The following is a 21,802-nucleotide window of genomic DNA, read 5'->3' as shown; positions in this document are numbered from 1 at the left end:
CCCTCCTTTCCCCTGACGGCACTCCACGGTTTCGCATTCGTTCTCCACCTTCCCGCGGCTGCACAGAGGGACCTCCTGTTCCATGCCCACCGACACACCCAGGTCTTCAAGGCTCTTCTTGACTTCCTTGGGGACACTGGACTGGACAACCGGCTGTACAAGCCACCCGCCGCGTCCTGGGCAATGGACGCCACTCTCCTCTTCTTTCTGATTTCCATCTTTATTTCCCTCTCCCCATTCCCCTGCAGACGCTGAGACGGGCTTCCGTTCCGGTTCACTGCTGCTAGCGGTTGTTTTCCCGGTAGTTGGTTGAACTAGAGGACTAGGTTGAACCCCACAGAGTTTTAAAAGGTCAATATTGCCCGTAACATGAATAACGGTTTCAAACTGCACTCGAAAGCGAAATTTGAGGTTAAATAGTGCTCGTATAGGCGCAGTTTTTGAAAATAGGCATTTATAGGCACTTATAGGGATTTAAGCACGAACCCCAAAAATAGACATTTATAGGCACTATAAAAACACTATAAAACCCCTTCTTAACCTCTAATTCTTGCTCATATAGCAAAGTGGCACGATAGGAATGTAAGGAACAAAATAGGCATTTGCCTAAAATCCTGTCTCTAGTGATCAGACAAAAATTCTAGCTTTAGATCCAGATATTGAAACTTCTGTCCGCGCCTGTCCTCGTAAGTCTCTTCTAGTCCCTGTGTGTTTTGCGCGAGTAAGTGAAGGATAAGTTGCGAATATGTACCCTGGACTTTATTTTCTACTAACACTGCGATATTGAATCAGCACTCATTAAACGCCTATGTATTGTTCTTTTCGATATGGTTTCCTGTGCAAGAAACTTATTTATATTGCTGCATGTGTGGGAATTTCTATTTGAATATCTGAAGCGCAGTATTATGACGGCGCATTTGGAGACTGACGTGGAAAGTGCCACATGTGTTGCACTTGTAATAGACGAGCACAAAAGTTGCACTTAGACATATGTCTGTAGTATGGCCGGTGGTCTCTAAAAAAGTTCGTCTAGGGGCGTTTTTTTTAGATTCGTTTTATCTACATATAACCTTGCCGGCAATGTGAAATTTGTAAAATATATGTAGCTCAATGTTAGCTTTAAATTGCCCCCTTTATTTCGCCTCAGGGTTATCCAGCACTATATTTTGATTAAAAATCCAAATTTAACGTTAATGTAACGAAACGTTCCAATTTTCGGAATGTAACTGGAACGAATTCCTTTCACGCAAAAGGAACTTGTAACGGGAACTCGTTCCAAGGTTGGGAAGGAACGAGGAACGAGCTTTCGTTCCTATTTGAGAGGAACGTGTACAACACTGAATCTTAATTACTTTTTTCTGTGGTGGAGGACACCTTAAGATTACTAGATACATCAATAACGGCAGTAATTAGAGAAATTAATTAGTTAGTCGAGACAGGTGGTCGGGTCAAATGGGAGAATTGGTGCCATTCCTGTGAAGAGCCCGAATTGTCGCTTTGAGATTTTCAAAAAGCGGCTGTTGGTAATTTTAGCAGAGTGATTAAATCTGACCAATTTCGCCTGTGAAAGCAAAACCGGCACGCGGAAGAGCGCAACTGCCGTATTCTTCCAAGACGTCCACAATGAGTGAGCATCGTTACATCAACCGTCAATCAGCTTTTCTTCTTGGGTGTGCGGGCTGCGCTTGTGACTATAGCACGCATGGCACACGCATGCTAACGAATGCCGTACTAATACAACTGAAATCGTGAACAGTGACGTCATATTCTGAGCGCCTGCTAGTGGCGCTCATCGGTGCTTCAATTTCCGTTGCGCCGATGAATTTGGTCGAATTTCATTACTCGGCAGCGATTGCCAGAGGCAGCTTTTTCGGTATCTCAAAGCGGCAATGAAAGGAGTTCAATTCTTCCATTTGACCCGACCGCCTGTCTTGACTAATTAAAAAGCTAATTAATTTAGTATATCTAATCACTGCCGTAACCGATGCCCCTAGTCATCTTAAAATGTCTGCCACAGCAGAAAAAAAGAAAAGAAAGCGACAGCACTGCGCGGAACACGTAGCACAGTCAAGAGCGGCCTTTCTGTAAGCCCATTGTAAACTCTGCAAGGTACCCACTATGCCATAAATCATCGTATTTTTTGCGAAGTAGGGAAACACCCACTGTGCGATTATTCGTCAATCTGCGGAGAAGTGAGGTACCCACGACAAATCTGTAAATAATTATGTGCACTTTGTTGATGCTGTGGCTAATGATGATAAAGAATTATGGCTGAGCCCTTTGTAATGGGTGGGAAGCATTAAACCACCCACTCGTTACGCAATTTGTATTGTGTGACGCCTGGTTCTTATTTTACTCTTCTACCACGCTATATTGCATCTGTTAACGTGATTCTATCCTTGCCGCCCGACATGACGCCTGTATGGGAGTCTTTTTGCGAAGAAGTTGCAAGCACCGGCGTGGCTCTGTGGTATGAGGTGATAATACTCGCCTGCCACGCAGACGACCTGGATTCAAATCCCGCTCCATCCTGGATATTTCTTTCTCATTTCGCGCGACAGTGGTTACAGACACCGGCGGCGGACAATTACGGCACCAAAATTGGCTGTTGTTGTGATCTCGTAACAGCTTTCGCTGTAAAAGTAATTATGAAGGCAGCGAGTAAGCATAGGATTTCCCTTATTATTTTCGGACACATTTCTGCTGTAAAAGCTGGTTATCAGCCGGCGCCTCTCGTCAGCATCTTGTTTCTAGCGCTGCTTTATCGTCTCAGTTCAGTCATGGTGTTGCAACGCGCAGGGTGCGTGAGAGGCGCGCGCAAACGTCAAAATGATTTTAGTACGGGAAGCAGCAAGCGTGCTGTGAGAACTCGCTCTTCGCACTTGTCAGGCCGATATGTGAAGGATATCATATTGCGCAGGCGTGTGTGTGCCCAAAGTGAAATTCGATTACCTTGACCACTTCCTCCGGGTACCACATGGCCGGCTCGTAGCGGCCCACCTTGCACTTGTCGCACTGCTGGCCGTACAGCTTGAAGGTGACCAAGCCCTCGCCGTGGCTCGTCAGAAGGAACCAGAACGAGATGCGACCCTTCATCGATGTCCAGCCGTGGCCGCACTCCTGCGCCGCCACCGATAAAGCGAAAAGTTTACACTGACAAACTATCGCTTGGCTGTTTAATTTCACCACTATAGGTTCATAAATAGAACAGAAAATTAAGGTTAAAGTTTCATTTTTAAATGTCTTGCCGGAATCCCTGCACATGAACGTCAGCGTGACGTCACGGATTTAAGGTGTTCATATACTGGTTACAATGGCTCAATAAAATTCCCTGAAACTTGCTACGTTAAGTATCCGGCCTGCTCAGAAGACAACTTCATTTTTACCGATCGAGGGCTATGCGGGTCGCAGTCGACGCCGTCAAAATCTGTGACGTCACAGTGAGCTGGTGTGGAAATTTCTAGAGTTACTGTATATGCTACCTTTTAGGTACCTAAAGGCAGCATATACAGTAACTCTAGAAATTTCAAGACAGCGTCGCCACCTGCATTTTCTTTTCGCGCATTCTCTCTCTTATCAAGCGTCTTTCCGCGGTAAAGGTATGCTTTTCGTATTGTGAAAGGGTAAATTACAAATACAAGAAAAATTGTATTTCTCTTCGGTGTCCCGTTAAAGGAGAAACTTCCATCGTTTACTGCACCAAGTTTGATGAGATTTGTTGAACTCAAAAGGAGACGTTCGACTGTAGAAAGCAGATCTTTTTATGTAGGCGTTCGAATTTTTGCTAATGTTATTTGTTAAAGTCGCAGAAAAACGGGACTATCAAGTTTGCAACTCTGAAGAACGTCGACGGCACCTCGGCGTGCAGCACACCAGGCCGCCTAACTTGCAGCAGTGGATCTACGGTCCACATCATAGGTCCCTCCTGGACTCTATGGAGCAAACACAGCTGCACATAAATGTGTATTGATGCCGTAGGGCAAATTGACGAAATGTGAGAATTCTGGAAACTGCACTTAATAATATACCTGAAGCTAAAACAATGTATTATACAACCATGTGAAATGTACGACTGATATATGAGCAGGGCTTTCGCGATGTCCTCGTAAGCACTGTAATATATTTCGGCAAAAAGTATCTTTAAAATGCAGGGCGTTACACTGACGCACCGGTGCTAGTTCTGGTGCGATATTTAAATAAAGTGAAACATTTACAGTAGAACCTCATTCATACGTTCTTGAAAAAAAAAAAAAAAAAACGCGGGAAGAAACGTACTATCCGGGAACACGTGCAATCCGAATTCACGGACACATCGCGCAGTTTTCGCTTGATAACGATATCGCGAACGTTGGCACCGGGAAATCGTACGAAACGGGAACATATCAACGGGATTCTACTGTGCTTACTTTTCTCATAATTACCATGTTATAGCGAAGTTAACAAAGCCCACAGTGTAAGGGGACGTGCATTGCGATGCAATCACCTCGCAGCAGAAGCGAACTTTGGCCGAGTCGACGAACGTCTGCCAGTTGACGCCGATGGGGCGTTGCACGACCGGCAGCAGGTACCACGTCTGGGGCACGTACTGTGAGAACAGCTTCTGGAACTCGGCCTGCCACACCTGCTCCATGCCACTGCGCATCACAACCGCCAGGTTTATCATACACGTCGTTTTGTGTACTACAGCTTGCGAAAGGATAGCAAAGCGAACATTTCAAGGCCGGCGCGGCCTGATCGAGGCAATAACTCTGCGACTCGACCGCGAGAACCGTTTCCGCGTGGCTACGGTTGCCTTGCGGTTTTCGCTCGTCGAGGGGAACCGCAGAGTTCCTTGATTGAACTGCACATGCTTTGTGCACAAGAAGTATGAAGAAAAGAAGAGGCATGGTGTATGGGAACGCAAGCACAAAACATGAACCAACTACAGCGCCCTGTACCAGCCAGAGCCGGGGTCTGTGGCCTTTCCTGTCCTATCTTTTTTTAGCGCTGTTTTACCACTCATGAGCCAACTAGCCCGTTTATACCCCCTCCTGAAAATAAGGGGACAGACAAACACAAAGATTTCGTTCACATCCGCTGGCGCGACCTGCCTACCGCTGCACCGAAATGTCTCGCAAGTGGTGCCGTTTCACGTCTGCTCGCACCGTCATGGTCTCGCCAAAGAAGTAGACGTCCAGTTGCCGCACATTTGATTGGCTCACAAGCTGTGCGACTGCAGTTGTCGACTGAACGAAAACAGTTGCTTTCCGACCAAAGAAAATGAGCCTTTAGAACATGTCTAGAGCGTGGCCGCGTAGAGCGCCAGTGCAACTGCTCTGGAGAAAACATCTAAGGAAGCGCATGGAGGCGTAGCTTCATGTCGCTTGGTACATAGTGCTTAAGTTTCAAAAGGTTGCATAATCGAACCTCACTTCCACAATAGCAAAGCGTCACGGCGAAGCCAGCCTTGAAAAAGCCGGCACATGTTCCATCCCGATGAAATTGGATTAATTGTATCGAGCCCAGAAGACTGTTCTGTATTGAAGGAGAAGAGCTGTCTTCCTTTTGTGAATACCCGGAACTACAACGACCAAATAGTATTTCCGCGAAAGATTTAACAAACGTCTGTTTTGTGGCCAGTGAGGCACTGGCGTCGTCAGGGGAGTGTTCAAGCCCCCTTGAAAATTTTCAGTTTTGCATGTGTATATATATGCGCGCACATACAAACACACGCACGAACATACACAAAGAGCGGTTGAACCCCCCCCCCCCCCTCCCCCGAAAAAAAATTATGGCTACGCAGCTGCAGTGAGGTGTTGAAACTACCGGCCTTATAAATATAGCAAGCAAGCACGAGGATGAGCGATATGCTGGTGGGAATTAATTTCAACGCAACGCTTACTTGACGCGTCCGGAAATTGTGGCTGAATACACTAGAGCACGTCTTCAGGCGTTCGTGGGCCTGCACATGCTCCTGACGTTACCACCCTCGTTCCCGACATGCAACATTATATTGTGTGGGGTGGTAATGTAGGCTGGGCAACAAAATCCAGCCATACGCCGCAGATGCGCTAGGTCACTGGCACTGTACTGAAAGTTGGGCGAGTTGGTATTCGTTCATGACTTCTTTTGCGCAAAAACGTACACGGACACAAGGAAACAAGAGGCAGACAACACAGGCGCAAACTCACAACTGATTTATTTTGAACAACGAACTGTACTTTTATCTTCACGTATAACAAACGCCCTCCACCGGTGGACCCAGGAACACACGGAAAAAACTAAAGAAAACCTATTCAGCGCTACGTCATGATAAAAAGCAAAAAAATTTTTTAGTTCACGCATTTGTAGACGGATTGTTGCAAAAAAAAATTTTTTTTGCTTTTTATCATGACGTAGCGCTGAATAGGTTTTCTTTAGTTTTTTCCGTGTGTTCCTGGGTCCACCGGTGGAGGGCGTTTGTTATACGTGAAGATAAAAGTACAGTTCGTTGTTCAAAATAAATCAGTTGTGAGTTTGCGCCTGTGTTGTCTGCCTCTTGTTTCCTTGTGTCCGTGTACGTTTTTGCGCAAAAGAAGTCATGTCACTGGCACTGTTCTTTCCGGAACTATAGTATACGCAGAGAAACATCAAACGTGGTCAGATATTAACATTTCAAGCGCATCAGTGCATTAATAGGAACTGACTACAATAATTTTTCCGCTAAAACAGTTGAGGGACGCTTTCTTCGTCGCACGGCAACATGGTGTTAAAGGCGCATGTGCTGTGCTATCGAACTAGAAGGACGCGCGTTCCCCAACGGCCGCATTTTGGTGGGGGCGAAGTGCACCTTGAAAAACATTAGGTGGTCAAAATTAATGCGTGCTTCCCGGCTAATAACCACATCGTGGTCATGGCACGTAATACCACATAATTTAACTTAGATGCTGTTGTACTGTGTCACGTTTCTACGCCGCCCACATGAGTGACGGTTTCAAAGTGACACTTGCTAAGTGCTTCGCGGAATCATATGTGTCGCCCGTAACCTTTTTCCTCTCGAAGAAGTACCACAGTTAAACACCAACATGTCCAACAAAAACTTGGGAAACGACGGAGGACGATGGCGTGACAGTGGGGCTTCTGCGGCTTTGGTCGCATTTACGTGGAAAAACGCATCACTGAATGCTAGCTTCAAGCAGTGTATAACGAGTCGGACGCGTGCTACCGTTTCGTCGCACATTAGCGCTGTTTTTTTTTTTTGCGAGCTTCAGCGAGAGAAGAAAGAAGATGCACGATTGACAAAATGAGACGGAATGGTCGTGTGGAGGAGCGAGAAGACCGTCACTGTCTTCCTCGTGGCTCTTCGAGAGCGGCAACGGACGCGGGGCTTCCCTGACCCACTTCGGAACGTGCACTGCGTCTACCGAGCACGCCAGCTTGGAGCTACCGAAATGCATGAACAAGCCACATAAAAAAATGGGTGCAGCTGCGCTACAATTTACCACTTCAGTCACACGAACAAGCCGACGAGAGCGCATGCATGTGTTACCCGCTTCAGTCCCTGCCGAGACTGCTTCCCTACCACGTTGACATGTGCGCCGTGGAGGAAATAAAAAAGCCCCGTCCCTTTTTCTTTTTTTCTACGTTCTGTAATTTCGGCAGGCTTGTTGCTGTACAGCAAGCGTGCAGTGGAAGTCACGTGCTACGTGACGCCAGCTGGCAAAAGAAGTGTTCCACACTCGCCGCCATGGATATGAGTGGCGCTGTCGATACACGTCCAAGATTACACGCGCAGAGAGAGAAACAACAAAACTCGCAGGGTCCCTTACGCATTCGCCTAATACGAATCGAAGGCGAAATCCATCTTCTTTTTCTTCTCAGTCGATGTCCTCCCCCGCCCCCCTACGAAAGCTTTCTGCGCCTAACGTGGTTTTGCACTGCCTCCGTGTTCGGCCCACCACTTACCTAGCGACGATGTCATCCGATGACGTCATCATGCGACGTCACAAATCCTGTCGACCTGTGGCGTCATCTCGTGATGATTATTTTTTGCATCACTCGTGCTGACGCTCAATTTTCGCGTTTGGTGAGGCATCTAAGGCTTTCGCCTTAAAATAAGGCGCCTTGGTGGGTGGAGACCCTCGTCCAGGGCCCCACTGGCTATTGCGACTCGCCGGAACTAGTCAAGGGTCGCCAATTGGCTTCCCAAGTCGAGTTCGGAGAACCGCGCCTCCCACGCACAGAAATATCCAATAAAAGTGGACGGGGCATCGACCGCCGTCGTAACTCGGACGCCTCATCCAAAAGTTGTAGGTTCGGTGCCAACCGACGGCAAGTTGTCCACCTTAATTACTTTCCATTTATGTCATAATTGCTGCGCTACTTTTAAAACCTACAAACATAGGCGTGCACAGGGTTCCCCATCACTGGGGGCGAAGGTTCATCGCAGCGCCCACCCCCCGCCCTACTAAGTCAACGTATGGGGCAGATTTTGCGCCCCCCCCCCTCTTAGGTGATTTGGGGGGGGTGTCGACCGCCCCCCCCTGCCCCCCCCCCCCCCCTGTACGCACGCCTATGCCTACAAACAATTCCCCATATGCCTTCCTTGGCCTCATTGTCTGCTGACTTCGTTAGGTCGTGTCTAGCAAAGCCATTGAACCATTCCCAATCTCTCAGTCACTTTGTGCATCCCGCCACGCGCCTGCTGAATGAGTGCATACAACTATTATGTTGCTTGTGGAAAGTTTTCAGCGAGCACACAACAAACAAAGACGCGTGCTACCATTTGCGTTCAGGCCATGGTGTTCGCGATTCCTAATAATAATTGTGGGGGTTTAACGCCCCAAAACCACGATATGATTATGAGAGACGCCGAGGTGGAGGGCTCCGGAAGTTTCGACCACCTGGGGTTCTTTAACGTGCACCTAAATCTAAGCACACCGGCCTCAAGCATTTTCGCCTCCATCGAAAATGCGGCCGCCGCGGCCGGGATTCGATCCCGCGATTTGCGGTTCAGTAGTCGTAGACCACCGCGGCGGGTCGTTCGCGACTCTTGCATCCCTGGCTCGGGGACGGCTAGCCGCTGGGAAGAATCGACCGAGAGGTCACTGTGTCGAGGAGAACCAGGAGCAAAGAAGCTCGCCGACGATGGTTCGACTTCCCGGTGGTTGACAAAAGGCTTCCCTCTTTCGGCGTACGTGAGGGTCCCCACCTCTGTTCGTGCGCGTCTAAATAGCGGAAAGGCTGAAAAACACCGTAGTACACGCACGTGTTCGTGAAGCGCTTTTCCACGCTCCCCGAAATATTCATGACGTGGTAGAAGTCACTGAAGACGTACGCAGAGAGCGACAGTTTCTCAGCAGGGTTCACACTTCGGATTAGAGCACTGCACGGGCCCGGGCCGGCCCGAAAGCCCGGGCCCGGCCCGGCCCGCGGGCCGGGCCGGGCCGGGTAAGGGGTTCTTGGATCGGGCCCGGGCCGGGCTCGGGCCCTTTGTCTTCGGGCTCGGGTCGGGCTCGGGCCTGAGCCAGGCCCGTATTAGGCCCGGGTCTCATACGTATAGGTATAATTGCGTGTGTACGTTGCGTGGCTTTGTTTTTGTTGTTTTGTGGGGTTTAACTTCCCGAAGCGACCTAGGCTATTGGCCTCGAGGCCCACCACTGGAAACGCCGGCGCCACCGTCGGCGTGACGTACTTGGCAGGATCACGTGGTCTCCGCCGCCGCGTCGGCTGCTTGTGGCGCACTGCCGCGTGCTTTGAAAACGAGTTTCAAGTCCTACATGCGCTGCGGTCTGTTCAAATTCGGAAGTTTTCTCTCATTTTCTACTCAATTGAAACCATTTAATAGAGTGGCTGCCTCCGAAGGCGACGAACATGCGGCTCTACCGCTCGGTGCCGCAGCGCCGCGCTTACGCAAAGGAGCCCAGTGTCAGCCTGCACTGGTAACCGCGGGACAAGAAACAGCGTGAAGCATGGGTTGTAAAGCTAAGAACCGGCAAGTAGCCATCCGCTACGAGTCTTGTGTGCAACAAACACTTCCGCGACGAAGACTTTTGTTGCTGCGTCGGGCCTGCGATGTTCGGTGAGTAGCAGACAGCGCGCACTGAGACGATGGCTCGCGCGCGCTTCCCGCCGGCAAATGATGCTTATCTGCCACAGGATGGTAAAAGCGCTACATTTTACCACGTGCGATGCCATCTCAGAACCCTCCAATGCGACCTCTTGATCGTAGGCCCCGTGCTCAGCGTCCACAAAATCGGCTGCAGATGCACAAGTCATTGTTTAGATACGTTGAATTAAAAAACGCACAGGGTCCCTTATGCATTCGTTAAAGATGACTAGAAGGCGAAAGCCATCTTCTTCTTGTCAGTCGATGTGCTGATTCTCCCGCGTTACTCTATTTCTTTCTTTTCCTAGGCGTCGCATGCTACTACATGCTCGGTCTCGTAGACTGGTTCTCCTTCCACCAGCAATCTCGAAGTGGTGAAGCTTTGGTCTATGAATTTGTTGATCACAGAGAGCGGCAAGTTCACTGGAATGCAAACGGAACGATAATAAGGAGCATTAAAAAAAGGCGTCGCGTTTGCTCACGTTTTGTGTGAGCACCAAACGAAACGAATGCGCTGAATAAAGAAACAGAAGCAGCGGCATTTGCCCGCTGAGAAGACCGATCAATACGCAGTGCGAGACAACTTGTCAAATGACATTGAAACGTACCCGAATTTAGACCGAAAAAGAAAAAAAGAAACACTGAATCGTCGGGACGGCAGATCACAAAGTTGTCATGCGCACCGAAGCCGCAGTTGTAAGGAAATTGTTTTTGAACTGCTCTGATAGCGTCCGCGCAACAGTAGTTGTCTGTTTACTCACAAATTCTCATGTTTTGCGGCCTAAAGTTCGCAGCGCGGTGCCAAAACGCGCTCGTAGCAAAAGCGAAACCAGCAGTACGAACATACATGCAGACGCTCATACATGTAGAGGCACCGTCAGTCGTCGCGAACCCGTGCGATCGCTGGCTTGAGGCTTCTTTCTGTTATGCTCCGTTTGGTTATACAGGCAGTCTACTCTAACGAGATATTTCACATAGTTTGCACTCAGCGAGTGACTACCTTTCACGTAAGAAGCCGGTTCAGCGGTCTCCAACGCGGTGACAGAAGCGGGTGCTCGGTTTTCTGCAAAGAGACAGCGACTGCAGACTACCTTGTGCTTTCAGTTCGTAGAAAATGATTATCTTGACAGTAAGGAACACAGTTCATTTCGAAAGTACTTACAGAAATGCCCTGGAGGGCTCCCGCGAGGTGTTTTTGTAGAGCGCCGACAGCAAAACCTATGGGGAGCGCGCCGGCGGCATCCTGCCTAGCACGCAATCGAGGCGCGTCCGATAGAGGGCGACTCCGTAACTCCTCGAGGCCAATATGAGACGCCGTCGTTGAGGGCACCGGGTAATTTAACTTTCAGCCCTGAAATTTTTTAACGGGTAGATAATTTTTTTCTTGTTGAGATTGCTTTTTTATTACCTCAAGATCACGAAAATAATCTTTCCTGAGCATCCCATCAGTGTATGAGAAAAATAGCGCCATGTCCTATATATAGGACACCAGGGCTTAGTGGTTGTGAAAGGAAATATGGGGATATTTCGATATTGCTATTTATTTTACTCTCTTTACATCTAAACTGGTTGTGAAGCTAGCATGCCAGCAACCATATATTAGTTACTGCGTTTCAAAGGTCCAAAAGCAAGTTTTTGCACTCGTGACACAATGCTCTTCAATGCACTTGAATGGCCATTATCTAATTATTGGATGCCTTGTAAGATCTAACATCATAATAGGTTGCCGAATCCTCGTTTGGTGTGCCGCAGTTATTGTCGCCCGTGCCTGCATGGGCAAGCAGATGGAACTGCACTTCATCCTCGTTATCTTCAAGCCCTCTCATGCATCATTCATACACTGCAGCAAATGTATTCACATCAGTTATGTACAATCTCGCCGTTCGGACCCCCTTGCAAATTAGCAAGAAATGCAGGCGTATTTCCCAAGGAGAATAACAAGAAATTGGAAGCAGACACAAGCGCTACGGCTCCGGGTCATCATGCAATGCTTTCAAAGATCTCACATCCACTAAGCCCTGGTGTCCTATATTTAGGACATGAAGATTTTTCGTTGCAGCGGCCTAAGCGGAAATGTTAGGGAAATCCCCCTTTGTAAATAAGCCGTCAAATACTTTAGAAACAACAGAGAAAATTACGATAGCTACAGAAAAAATTGTTATTCAGTAAAATGTCATCAAATATTTGGTTGCGGCGTTTGTCGTCTTTTTCACCTTCCGCCGTCTTGTTTTCAACATTGCAGACTTCCGAGGAAGACGATAATGGAAAATATACTCACTATGTTTGCACAGGTGCATTGGGAATGCCACAAACACATTTCTGAATTTTTTAGTAATTTATGTCACAATTTATAGCAATTTTTCTTCGTGTCCTTTTTATAGGACGCCAGGGCCGAAAGGGTTAAACCACCTGGAGTGCATTGGCGTGCATAGAAATTGCACAGTACAAGACGTCTACAATTTTGCTCCATCGGTATGCTACATGGGATTTCAAAAAACGCCTAATATAAGTTTCCGCCATTATAGTGAGTGAAAGACGTTCTTGGGTACCGTGTAAGGAAAAGAACGGTAAACTGCCTAGATTACTGTGTATAAGATGTGCGCGTTGGTATCTAGGGAAACATTTCGAGTATGCAGCTACGCTCGCATGCCCGTAGACTGGCCAAGGCGACTTGCGAGTCATTAATATCTCAGGAGCTGTTTTCGTGCATTTTAAGTGCAAGATGCGGAGCGACTCTTATCCCAGGGCAAACGCCGTTGTTGATTCTCCCATTACTAGTGGTGATGCGCCAGACCATAGAGACACTCGTTTCCCCGAGTGGCGGTGACGGGGGCGGTGACTCGGGGAAGAAGGGTGGGACAAAGAACCTTATTGTTTTGAACACGAAAACGTATAGTGTAGGTTGGGTGCAGTTGCCTGCCGAGGAGTCAACACGACAGCTTTAATTTATGTAACGCTGCCCAGCCTGGCGTATTCCTCCCAGAAGCAGATAGAGCACGTTTTTTTTCCCCATTGCATAGTGCAATAGATGAGGTTTGCAGGAGACTTGCTACTTTTACTCAACAGCCCTAGCTCGTATGCAGTTGATGTAGACTCAATTTAAAAATGTCTGCCATGCTTTTTTCTCCACTTTATGCAGGTATTATATTTTGTAGTTGTTCTTTGAAATGCAAAAATGAGATTGCGTGGTTAGCACTGCGTGCGTACATGAAAGAGCCAGCTATGACTCCAATTATATTTTATATTGCCCTGCAATCATTTCGCAAAAGTGTTACGCGCGTAATTCACCGAAAGTATACACAGTACCGGTGAAAGTTGTGACACTGAAAGAAGTTCCTAAAACAATCTAGAAAATATCTTGTGTGCGGCAGGTATCTTCACAATAACCGAAGGCTGGACAGTGCCTCCTTTATGCTCAAGGCATAACTAGCTGAAACGGGCCGGGCCGGGCCGGGCCGGGCCCAAACCTTTCGGGCCCGGGCCGGGTACGGGCCACATTTAGGAACACCGGGCCGGGCTCGGGCGGGCCGGAGCATGGTGTTTTCGGGCCGGGCCGGGCCCGGGCCGGAAAAATCGGCCCGTGCAGTGCTCTACTTCGGATATAGTAGTGCGTTTCCATGATTGGCGGCGCCAAGCAGTATACGTGCCAATGTGCGTTTTCCATGCCATAGGTTGACTCGTGCTTGCCGCCGTGTGCTGCCTGACCGTCCGTTATCAACCTCCGCATATCTGCATGATCCGAAGATTGGGTTGATTCTCTAGCGAGCTTCACAGCGCATGCGCCGTCGGTATAAGAAGTAGCGCCACCCGGACCAAAACCACTGCAGCAATTCGATGGGATTTGCGGCCACAAGCAGTATGTGCCAAGTTGCGCACTTTCCTGACATAGGCAGACATTTGTGTTTCTAGATGCTACTTCAGTAGTGTGATTAATGTGCTCAACCCCCTCTATGTGTATCGCGTGTTATGTAAATGGATGTTGATCTGTGCGCTTAGCGAGCGAGCATCGGTCTGTTTGTTGCGCGCCATAAGGCCGGTAACATCAATGTTGAATTTTTCCACGCCAAAGCGTGATTCATCCGTGCTCTTTGCCCTATATAGACCTTCGTTATGGTTGCTTTTCATGAATTCTCTGTTTTTTGCTTCGAGCAGTAGACATAAAAAGTATAACCCCGGGCCTAAGATCGAGGGCGCCCTAACGTTGCCTGGAGTTTCGTGTTCGCGAATAAATGTAATCCGAATTGAAGCAAATGAACCAACAGATTTCCAGTCTAAATACCCGGGTCACCACTGTTGAAAAACAAAAGAAAAAGATGTTGTGTACCGGAAATAACAAAAGCACTTCGATGCCGCCAAGAGATATGTTGAAGGAAAGGTTAACGTATCAAAAGCGAGCGAAGACCTCATTGATGTTGTAGACGATATTAATAACAGAACGAGGCGAAATAACCTCATAATCAAGGGTATACCTGAAGCTGACCGCGAATTATATGCCGAATTTGTGGAAGTGTAACTGCACAAAACGCTGGCATAAAAGAATACGATCGCTCCGGGGAGCGAGGCGTCTTTCGCGCTGCCTGTCGCTTCACGAAGAAGTAAGCGTCGAGCGCACATCGGGTGCAAGGGTATGAGCCGTCTACTGGCCTCAGTCGAGATAGCGCGCGCTACAGCGCCCTTTTGATCAAAGTTCGCAGTTGCATATGCCCGTGCGACGCAGCCACCCCCGTTCCCGCCTTCATGCTCCTTCGCCCGACGGAGCCGGCCGGCGCGTTTCATCTCTGCTCGAGCCGCGCCCGTCTGCAGCCTTCGCAAGCTTTGGCTCGCGCACAGAGAACATGCGACGAGCGGGGCGATGTTATCGATTTGGACCACATAAGAAACATGAAGGCGACGGCAAAAATGCGCCTCGCTATTGCTATCGCAATAAAATTAAAAACACCTTGTGATGCAAGTAGAAGCGAGTGAGCCATTCTGATCACAATGCAGAACGTATAGCACGATGTGACGCCATTAGCGTCACGCTCTGCAGTGTCCATGTGTAGGTCATGTTCAAATGTGGAAAGGCAACCCTGAGCTAGAGAGCTTTAAAAATGGCTGTAATGGAGTCTATAGGAATAAAGCTAGATTAGCTAGATTAGCTAGGAGCCTCTATAATAAAGTTGTGTGCGTTCCCGGCACAATCGGTCGTAATCATATGGCGTTACTAAAGCTATACGACAGGTTACGGGCTCCCACTGGAGGCTTCTATCACAGAGCGCGGAATGAAATCGCACGCAGGCAGTGTGGCGCTCGTCGAAGTTATCGCATACACAAAGTCAGCATAAACATCGCTCCTCTTTTGAAGGTTTGAAGAACAGCCCTGTAAACTTTTGATATGTCTTTGTTTTTCCTGCCGTTCTTGAATTGCGCATGTAGCTCGCCATTCCCCTCTAAATGATCAGACGGAGCATCCGGCGTTCGCACGCTCCACCACAACCGTTCCCGGCGTTCGTCGCGCTTGCTGCGGCCTCACCTAGCTGCCAACGAACCCCGACAAACAACGGCACAAAAACCCATCGGCGGTATAGTCGCACACTGTATACGATAACGGCGCGGTTTTGCGAAGTGCGCAGTGCTCGGGCGAATATAACGGGTGCGTGCCTTGTCCCACGCACGGGCATCAGCATACAATCGGAACCGCGCGCCTTGCTCGGTGAGCCGTGAAAACGGTTGTCGCCCGCGCAAACGGGAGCGCTTCGACCACACGCGCGCTCGACAGCGCACCGAGCGGATGCGCCTTTTACGCACGCACCGCACAAGCGCGCTCGCTTTGCTCCCGCCACCACTGCGACGTCGAAAACGACGCCGTTGAGGACTGCGTGCTGAGAAGAAATGCCTCCGTTCTTTCAGGGAACAGTCGAACGAATACAAAAACGAACGGTGGCTTCACACTGCGCGACTGCTTGCTGGCAACAGTGTGTTTTCGCTACATCGTACCCTTCATTTCTTTATATTTTATATAAAACAAAACAAAACAAACAATATCCGCGAATATCGCGGGAGTTTTCATATGATATTGTCATGTTCAGTGACACTGGAGTTGACTTACAATTGATTAATGATCCATACATAACCTTAGCCTAATAGTGATAGTAAGGTTAAATATTAACGTGCAGAATAAGGTCTAGCCTGGCAAAAGATCGGGAAACCACGATTGGCACCCAGCCACTGCAATATTTGCAAGAGTACGGGGGACCCTGATCGTGAGAAGGAAACTTACAGGAGAATTAAAATGAGTGGAAATGCACATTACGAAATCATAACCAGCAGCTTACTGCTACTCTTCAAAAGTATACACGCACCCGCCACGGCGGTCTAGTGGTTATGGTGCTTGACTACTGAACCGCAGGTCCTGGACGCGGCGGCCGCAGCTGGAGGCCCGTGTACTTTTAGATTTAGGTGTACATTAAAGAGTCCCAGGTGGTCGAAATTTTCGGAGCCCTTCACTATAAGGCGTCTCTCATAATCATATTGTGGTTTGGGAACGTAAAACGCCAACAGGTATGCAATCACTGCATTCTACTGGTACTAACACATGGGACAGAAACTTGGAGGTTAACAAAGAATACTGAAAAAAGAAAAATTGAGGACCACGCAACGAGCGCTATAAACGCGAGAGAGGAGTACAGAGGTGAGGATTAGAAATGGTCTGGTTGAGAGCAAAAGATGAGCAGGGCAATGCAATCCGTATAGGGCATAGATAACCAGTGGCAGGATGGTTACCAAGGGAAGTGCAGTCAAGAACAATAACTCGAGAAATTTGGAGGCGTAAAATGGGGTCAGCTAAGGATTGCTTAAGGAGGAGGAAGGCTTCGTCCTTCAGTGGACATACGGCGGCTGCCGCTGCCGCTGGTGATGATGATGTCGTGCAAGATTCGACGTATTCCGCAACGCTCTGGAAACATGAGCTACTCGCGCTATCACAATCGGACACTTTTGCGATCCTTTATATGTATGGTGTCTTTGCCGGATTCTTGCTCGTTGTCGGCTTGCGCTGAATGTTCTTTTGCGGTTCTCGACGCAAGGTGCTCGACAGCAGCGGCATCGTCGGTTTCCGCTCCCGTTGGGTGCGCGCGCGTGTCCCGCGTTCTTCCCCCGTCATCGGCGATGACACCGTTTCGGCTACGTGCCGAGCACAATGAGCCCTCTACCGCGCATCCGTCGTGCCCACCGACCACGGAGCCGCGAACGGGAATTTCCCGGAATCGTAGCGGTGTCGTCACGACTCGCTTTTTTGCCAACATTCCGCCGTTCACAATTGAACAAGTCTTGAAACGCGCCGGCACACACACGAAAGGGTAGGCAAGCAGACGGCGTTTCGGTCCTCCCTGACCTATCTGTTTTTCCTTTTGTCTATGTGCCGGTGCGTTTCATTAAGGCGAAAGCCATAGATGCCTCATCAAACGCGAAAATGGACCGTCAACACGAGTGATGCAAAAAATCATCACCACGTGATGATGTCACCATATGACGTCATGATGACGTCATAGATCGCCAATACATTGTGACGCCTTCGCGACGTCACATGATGATGTCAGCGTACGACACCGTCGCTTGGTAAAAAGGTGGGCCAATCACGGAGGTAGTTCAAAACCAGGCGAGGTGCAGAAAGTTTTCGGATGGGGGCGGGGCAGGATCATTACATCTAGAGTTACTGTATATGCCACCTTTACTAAAGGCAGCAGTTCCTTGTCAGTAGTGCTTCCTCGGTTATTAATTAATAATGATTAATCAATTACAGATACTTCTAAGGTTTGAAGCCATTACATAAAGGAGTGGGGAGAAACATTGTAGAGTACAATAAAGTAATGAATAAATAACTGTACGCATCGGCCGTCATATAAAGTGGTCGGTTTTCGTTAGGGCGACGATTGAATTTCCTAATTTAATTAACCTTGTTCCCTTTTCGCTTTATGTGGTGTTGCGCGAATCACGGGCTCTGCCAGCGCCTGCAGCTTCTGCTACGCGAAACTATCGTTATAGTACACCGCTTCAGGCTGCAGAACTGAAAGTTAACGTGACATTACACGCAGTACACATCGCGGCCACGGATACCGTAGCGGCCCATTTGGGAGCATGCAGCTGGGGACCAGTTCGTTGACTGTTGCTCGCATTCAGTTCATGGCTGCATCCCTCCACACGACGGTTGCCTTGGCGCGCTTCCACTAGCAACCATGCGTGCTAATTTCTGGCCTCCCTGAACACTGGTGTCCTCATCTTGAAGAAGCTACAGGTTTATGCAAGCTTGAGTTTCTTCGTCATGCGCGCGAGCGTTCCCGAAAACAACTGTTCTGACGTGTATATCCCTTGTGCAGCTCATTTATTTATTAAGGCGAAAGCCTTTTAAGCCTGTTTCACATGCGAGCGACCGAGCGGCGGGGCCCGCGGCGATCGAGCGGCAGCAGGACGCTCGGACGCGGCTTCGTTTCACATGCACCGCTTTCGCGCGGCGCGAGCCTCTGCGATGCGCAGTGATGGTTGTGGGAAGCGCCCGTTATCCGCGGGTTTCCTTTCTCCGGGCTCGCTTGTTTTGGTGCGCTTGGGTTGCAAGTTTCACCAGCCTTCTACTTCGGTGATCGATTTTCACGCGCCTAAACCTTGAATGATGAAAATGTGCAGTGTATCAGAGTGCAATTAAACAACTTCAGTAGTCACGTTTATTTCTGTTCCAGCTTTCTTTTTTTACCACGCAAGTCATGTTGCACGCACATACACTTGGCCATGGAAAGGCAAAAGAAAGAATTTGTTTTTGGGGTTTTAAGCTTTCACGGGGCTTTCGGTGGCTTTTGCTCTCGAATGCCGCAAGGCGTTGGTGTGCCGTATGGGCCGGCAAGCGGATGCAAGCGGCCCAGTCGACGACATTGTGGGTTTGTGAAGGAGCTCGTCTCTTTTTTTTTTTTTTTGCCTATGGGCATTCTGCAGTAAAGAGGCGGCGGCATTTGTCGTCTTCGGGGTACGTGACCACTAAAAAAAAAAAAGAAAAAGAAAAAGAAAACAGTAAACTATTCGAACGTGCTGTACCAGAGTAGTAAAAAAAAAACTGAAACATCTGCTGCGAACGTAGGTCCCCCTGTCCGTAGGTCCCCCATGGTCCCCCTGTCCGGAACTATGTTGGTGTCACGATTAGATAAAAATACAAAAAAAAAAACAAAATGACACGTGCAAACGATTTGTCTGCTTTGATTGAAGCGCAGTAGAGAACAACAAAAGGAAAAGAACGCGGCGTTTTCTACACTGCCAGCTCGTTGCAGCGAATGTCGTCTGCTAGGAAACCGAGTCGGAGCGAGTTCCTCCCGGCGCGCGCGGCTGCTCTCGTCTCCATCCCTACAGTCACGTGCTCCCCGCGTCACTGCTCCCCCATTGGTTGACCTTGGGCAGACGCTCTGCCGCTAGCGAATTTTTCCAAATGTTGCGAAGAAGATCGCAGCGTCCTTTGGTCGCCCTTAAAACCTGTTTTCGGGCTCCCGCGACGGCAGCCGCCCCGCTCTTGGAGCAAAATCGCTGCATGTGAAACAGGCTTTAGATGCCCCATCAAACGCGAAGATTGACCGTCGGTGTCGTCGGCGGCATCAACACGAGTGATGCCAAAAACCATCATCACGTGATGACGTCACAAATAATAAAATTTGATCGCCAGGTTAAGTGACGCAACAGTGACGTCATGATGACGTCACAAATTCTGGCGATCTGTGACGCATCGTAACGTCACGTGACTTGACGTCACATGATGATGCCATCAGATGGCATCTTTGCTATAGTCAAAGGTGGGCCGACCACGGAGGCAGTGCAAAACCAGTCGAGGTGCAGAGAGGGGGGCCGGGGAGGTTCAGTACATCGACTGAGAAGAAGAAGAAGAAGATGGCTTTCGCCTTCGAGCCGTCTTAGGCGAATGCATAAGGAACCCTGTGAGTTTCTTTTTATTTGTTTTTTACTTACTTATTTATCATGGTGCTTTCTAGGACATGAGCAGCTGAATCACTGATTCAGCGTTGCTGCTATTTCAGCTAATTTTCATTGTGGAACAGATATTGATCCCTCGTGCCTCACTAGATCATCGTGCGACTTCAGACGATCCTGCAACTCAATAACAAACACAAGTGAACTCAGCTACAGGTAAAGCCATTGATGTTGCCTATAGTCTTCATGCGGCGCGCTTTGCCCAGTAGCTTCTTTTCGTGTGATGGTGTCGCGGCAGGTGGTCTTTTACCTCAAAGTGGCCGTCGCCTTGAAAAGAATAAATATAGATAGGTAGGTGACTGGATTAATCACGGTGTCGTTCGCAGTGCTGATACAAGAACGTCCAAACTTTCGGTATGACTTGTCGGGACGACGTCTGTAAAAGTAGCGACGACAGCGTTGATCTTTAACACGTGTCAGCACGTTCACTCGTACACGCGGAAGTGAGCATTCGGGCGGCAGCTGAGCCTCGTAGAGGATGTAGGAAGCGTCGAAAGCGCAGTTTGTCAGAAGTGTCTCCAAGACGAAACGATCGACCACACCGAGCAGGTTAGGCGGATCACCGGGTCATACCGTCCCATGTCGAGACCACTGAAAGCCGTCTTTGAGCCACTTTTATACGCACGCACGGCAACCACCGCGCATGTGCATGTGAAGGAGGTGTGTACCATGCACGAAATATCAGCGCAGTGGTGCAAGCGTGGGATTTCAGGGCACAGAGGACGCACCTGTCATGGCGTGGCACACGTGAGGCGTAGCGGCTGTAATTTAAGTACTCCAAAAATTGAAATCGACAGGTGGACCCTCATTTCGATGCACCTTCCTTTGCGGCTATCGCTTGATGGTTGCAATCGTCATCAGCCCGTATAAAGCGATTTCAATTAAACAACTTCATTCGGTACCTATACTTTTTAAAGTGCACAAGGTCATCTGTTAATGATGCCGACCGAAGCCATCCTGTGCCTGCAAATTTTCCAAGCATATCTCGTCTAGCGTATACATATATGTCGACCATGGTCCTGTTGCTTATAAATATATTCTGCGCCTTAAAGAAACCGCGCTACTCTGCTTCTGGTATGACCACCTCTGTTTAGTACTGTCACCTTACGACGGCTTCATAACTTGTCACCATTCTGACAAAAATTACTTTGCGCAAGAAAAACGCAGCACACAAGAAAGATACACAAGGGAGAAGCGCTTGTCCCTTGTGTATCTTGCTTGTGTGCTGCGTTTTTCTTGCGCTAAGTAATTTTTGTCAGTATGCACCAACTAGGTCCTGAAAAAGTCCTATTATTTCCCATCATTCGTTGCGTGTTCAGGTTTATGAGTGATGCGACAGGAAATACATGGACATCAAGGACATGTTGGACAAGTGCCATCCTGTCCTTAATGTATTTCCTGTCGTGCCATTCTTAAGTCGTAACTAGCCTATGAGCGCGTGGTGCGTTTTTTTTTCCTCATTATCATTTTTCTTATTGTTATTTTGTAGCAGTATTAGCAATATTAGTACTATTTTGAAGACAACTTGCACAATCTTTCCCCAACTTGAATATGCGTGTGCAATCTGGAATTACATTTCTCAATCCAGCGGAAACACCACGGATTGGGTCAAGAAAAATATTCCTAAGCATATCGTACAGTAGTTGTGGCAGTAGTAGATAAGAACGCTGGCTTCGATGATAGGCTCTCTTTATTAATGCATTTTTTTTCTTCTGAAAATTGGCACGCGGTTATTATTTG

The 21,802-nt window shown here is 48.5% G+C and overlaps 1 protein-coding gene across 3 annotated transcripts in view; it reads right to left on the bottom strand.

Annotated features, from left to right (window-relative positions):
- The window catches only part of LOC119389376 (receptor-transporting protein 3), a 68,898-nt gene that overhangs the window by 20,683 nt on the left and 26,413 nt on the right, over positions 1 to 21,802 (bottom strand). For all 3 annotated transcript variants that reach the window (XM_037656600.2, XM_037656601.2, XM_037656602.2), the window contains 2 exons: positions 4,484 to 4,634; positions 2,953 to 3,120 (listed from right to left, as the gene is read on the bottom strand). In XM_037656600.2, coding sequence (XP_037512528.1) covers positions 2,953 to 3,120; positions 4,484 to 4,634 — 319 coding nt within the window. The remainder of the gene's footprint in view (positions 1 to 2,952; positions 3,121 to 4,483; positions 4,635 to 21,802) is intronic.

This window comes from Rhipicephalus sanguineus, chromosome 4, assembly GCF_013339695.2.
Source record: "Rhipicephalus sanguineus isolate Rsan-2018 chromosome 4, BIME_Rsan_1.4, whole genome shotgun sequence".
NCBI lineage: Eukaryota > Metazoa > Arthropoda > Arachnida > Ixodida > Ixodidae > Rhipicephalus > Rhipicephalus sanguineus.
The sequence above is the reverse complement of the archived record's forward strand: the minus strand, read 5'-3'. Positions and strand labels throughout refer to the sequence as shown.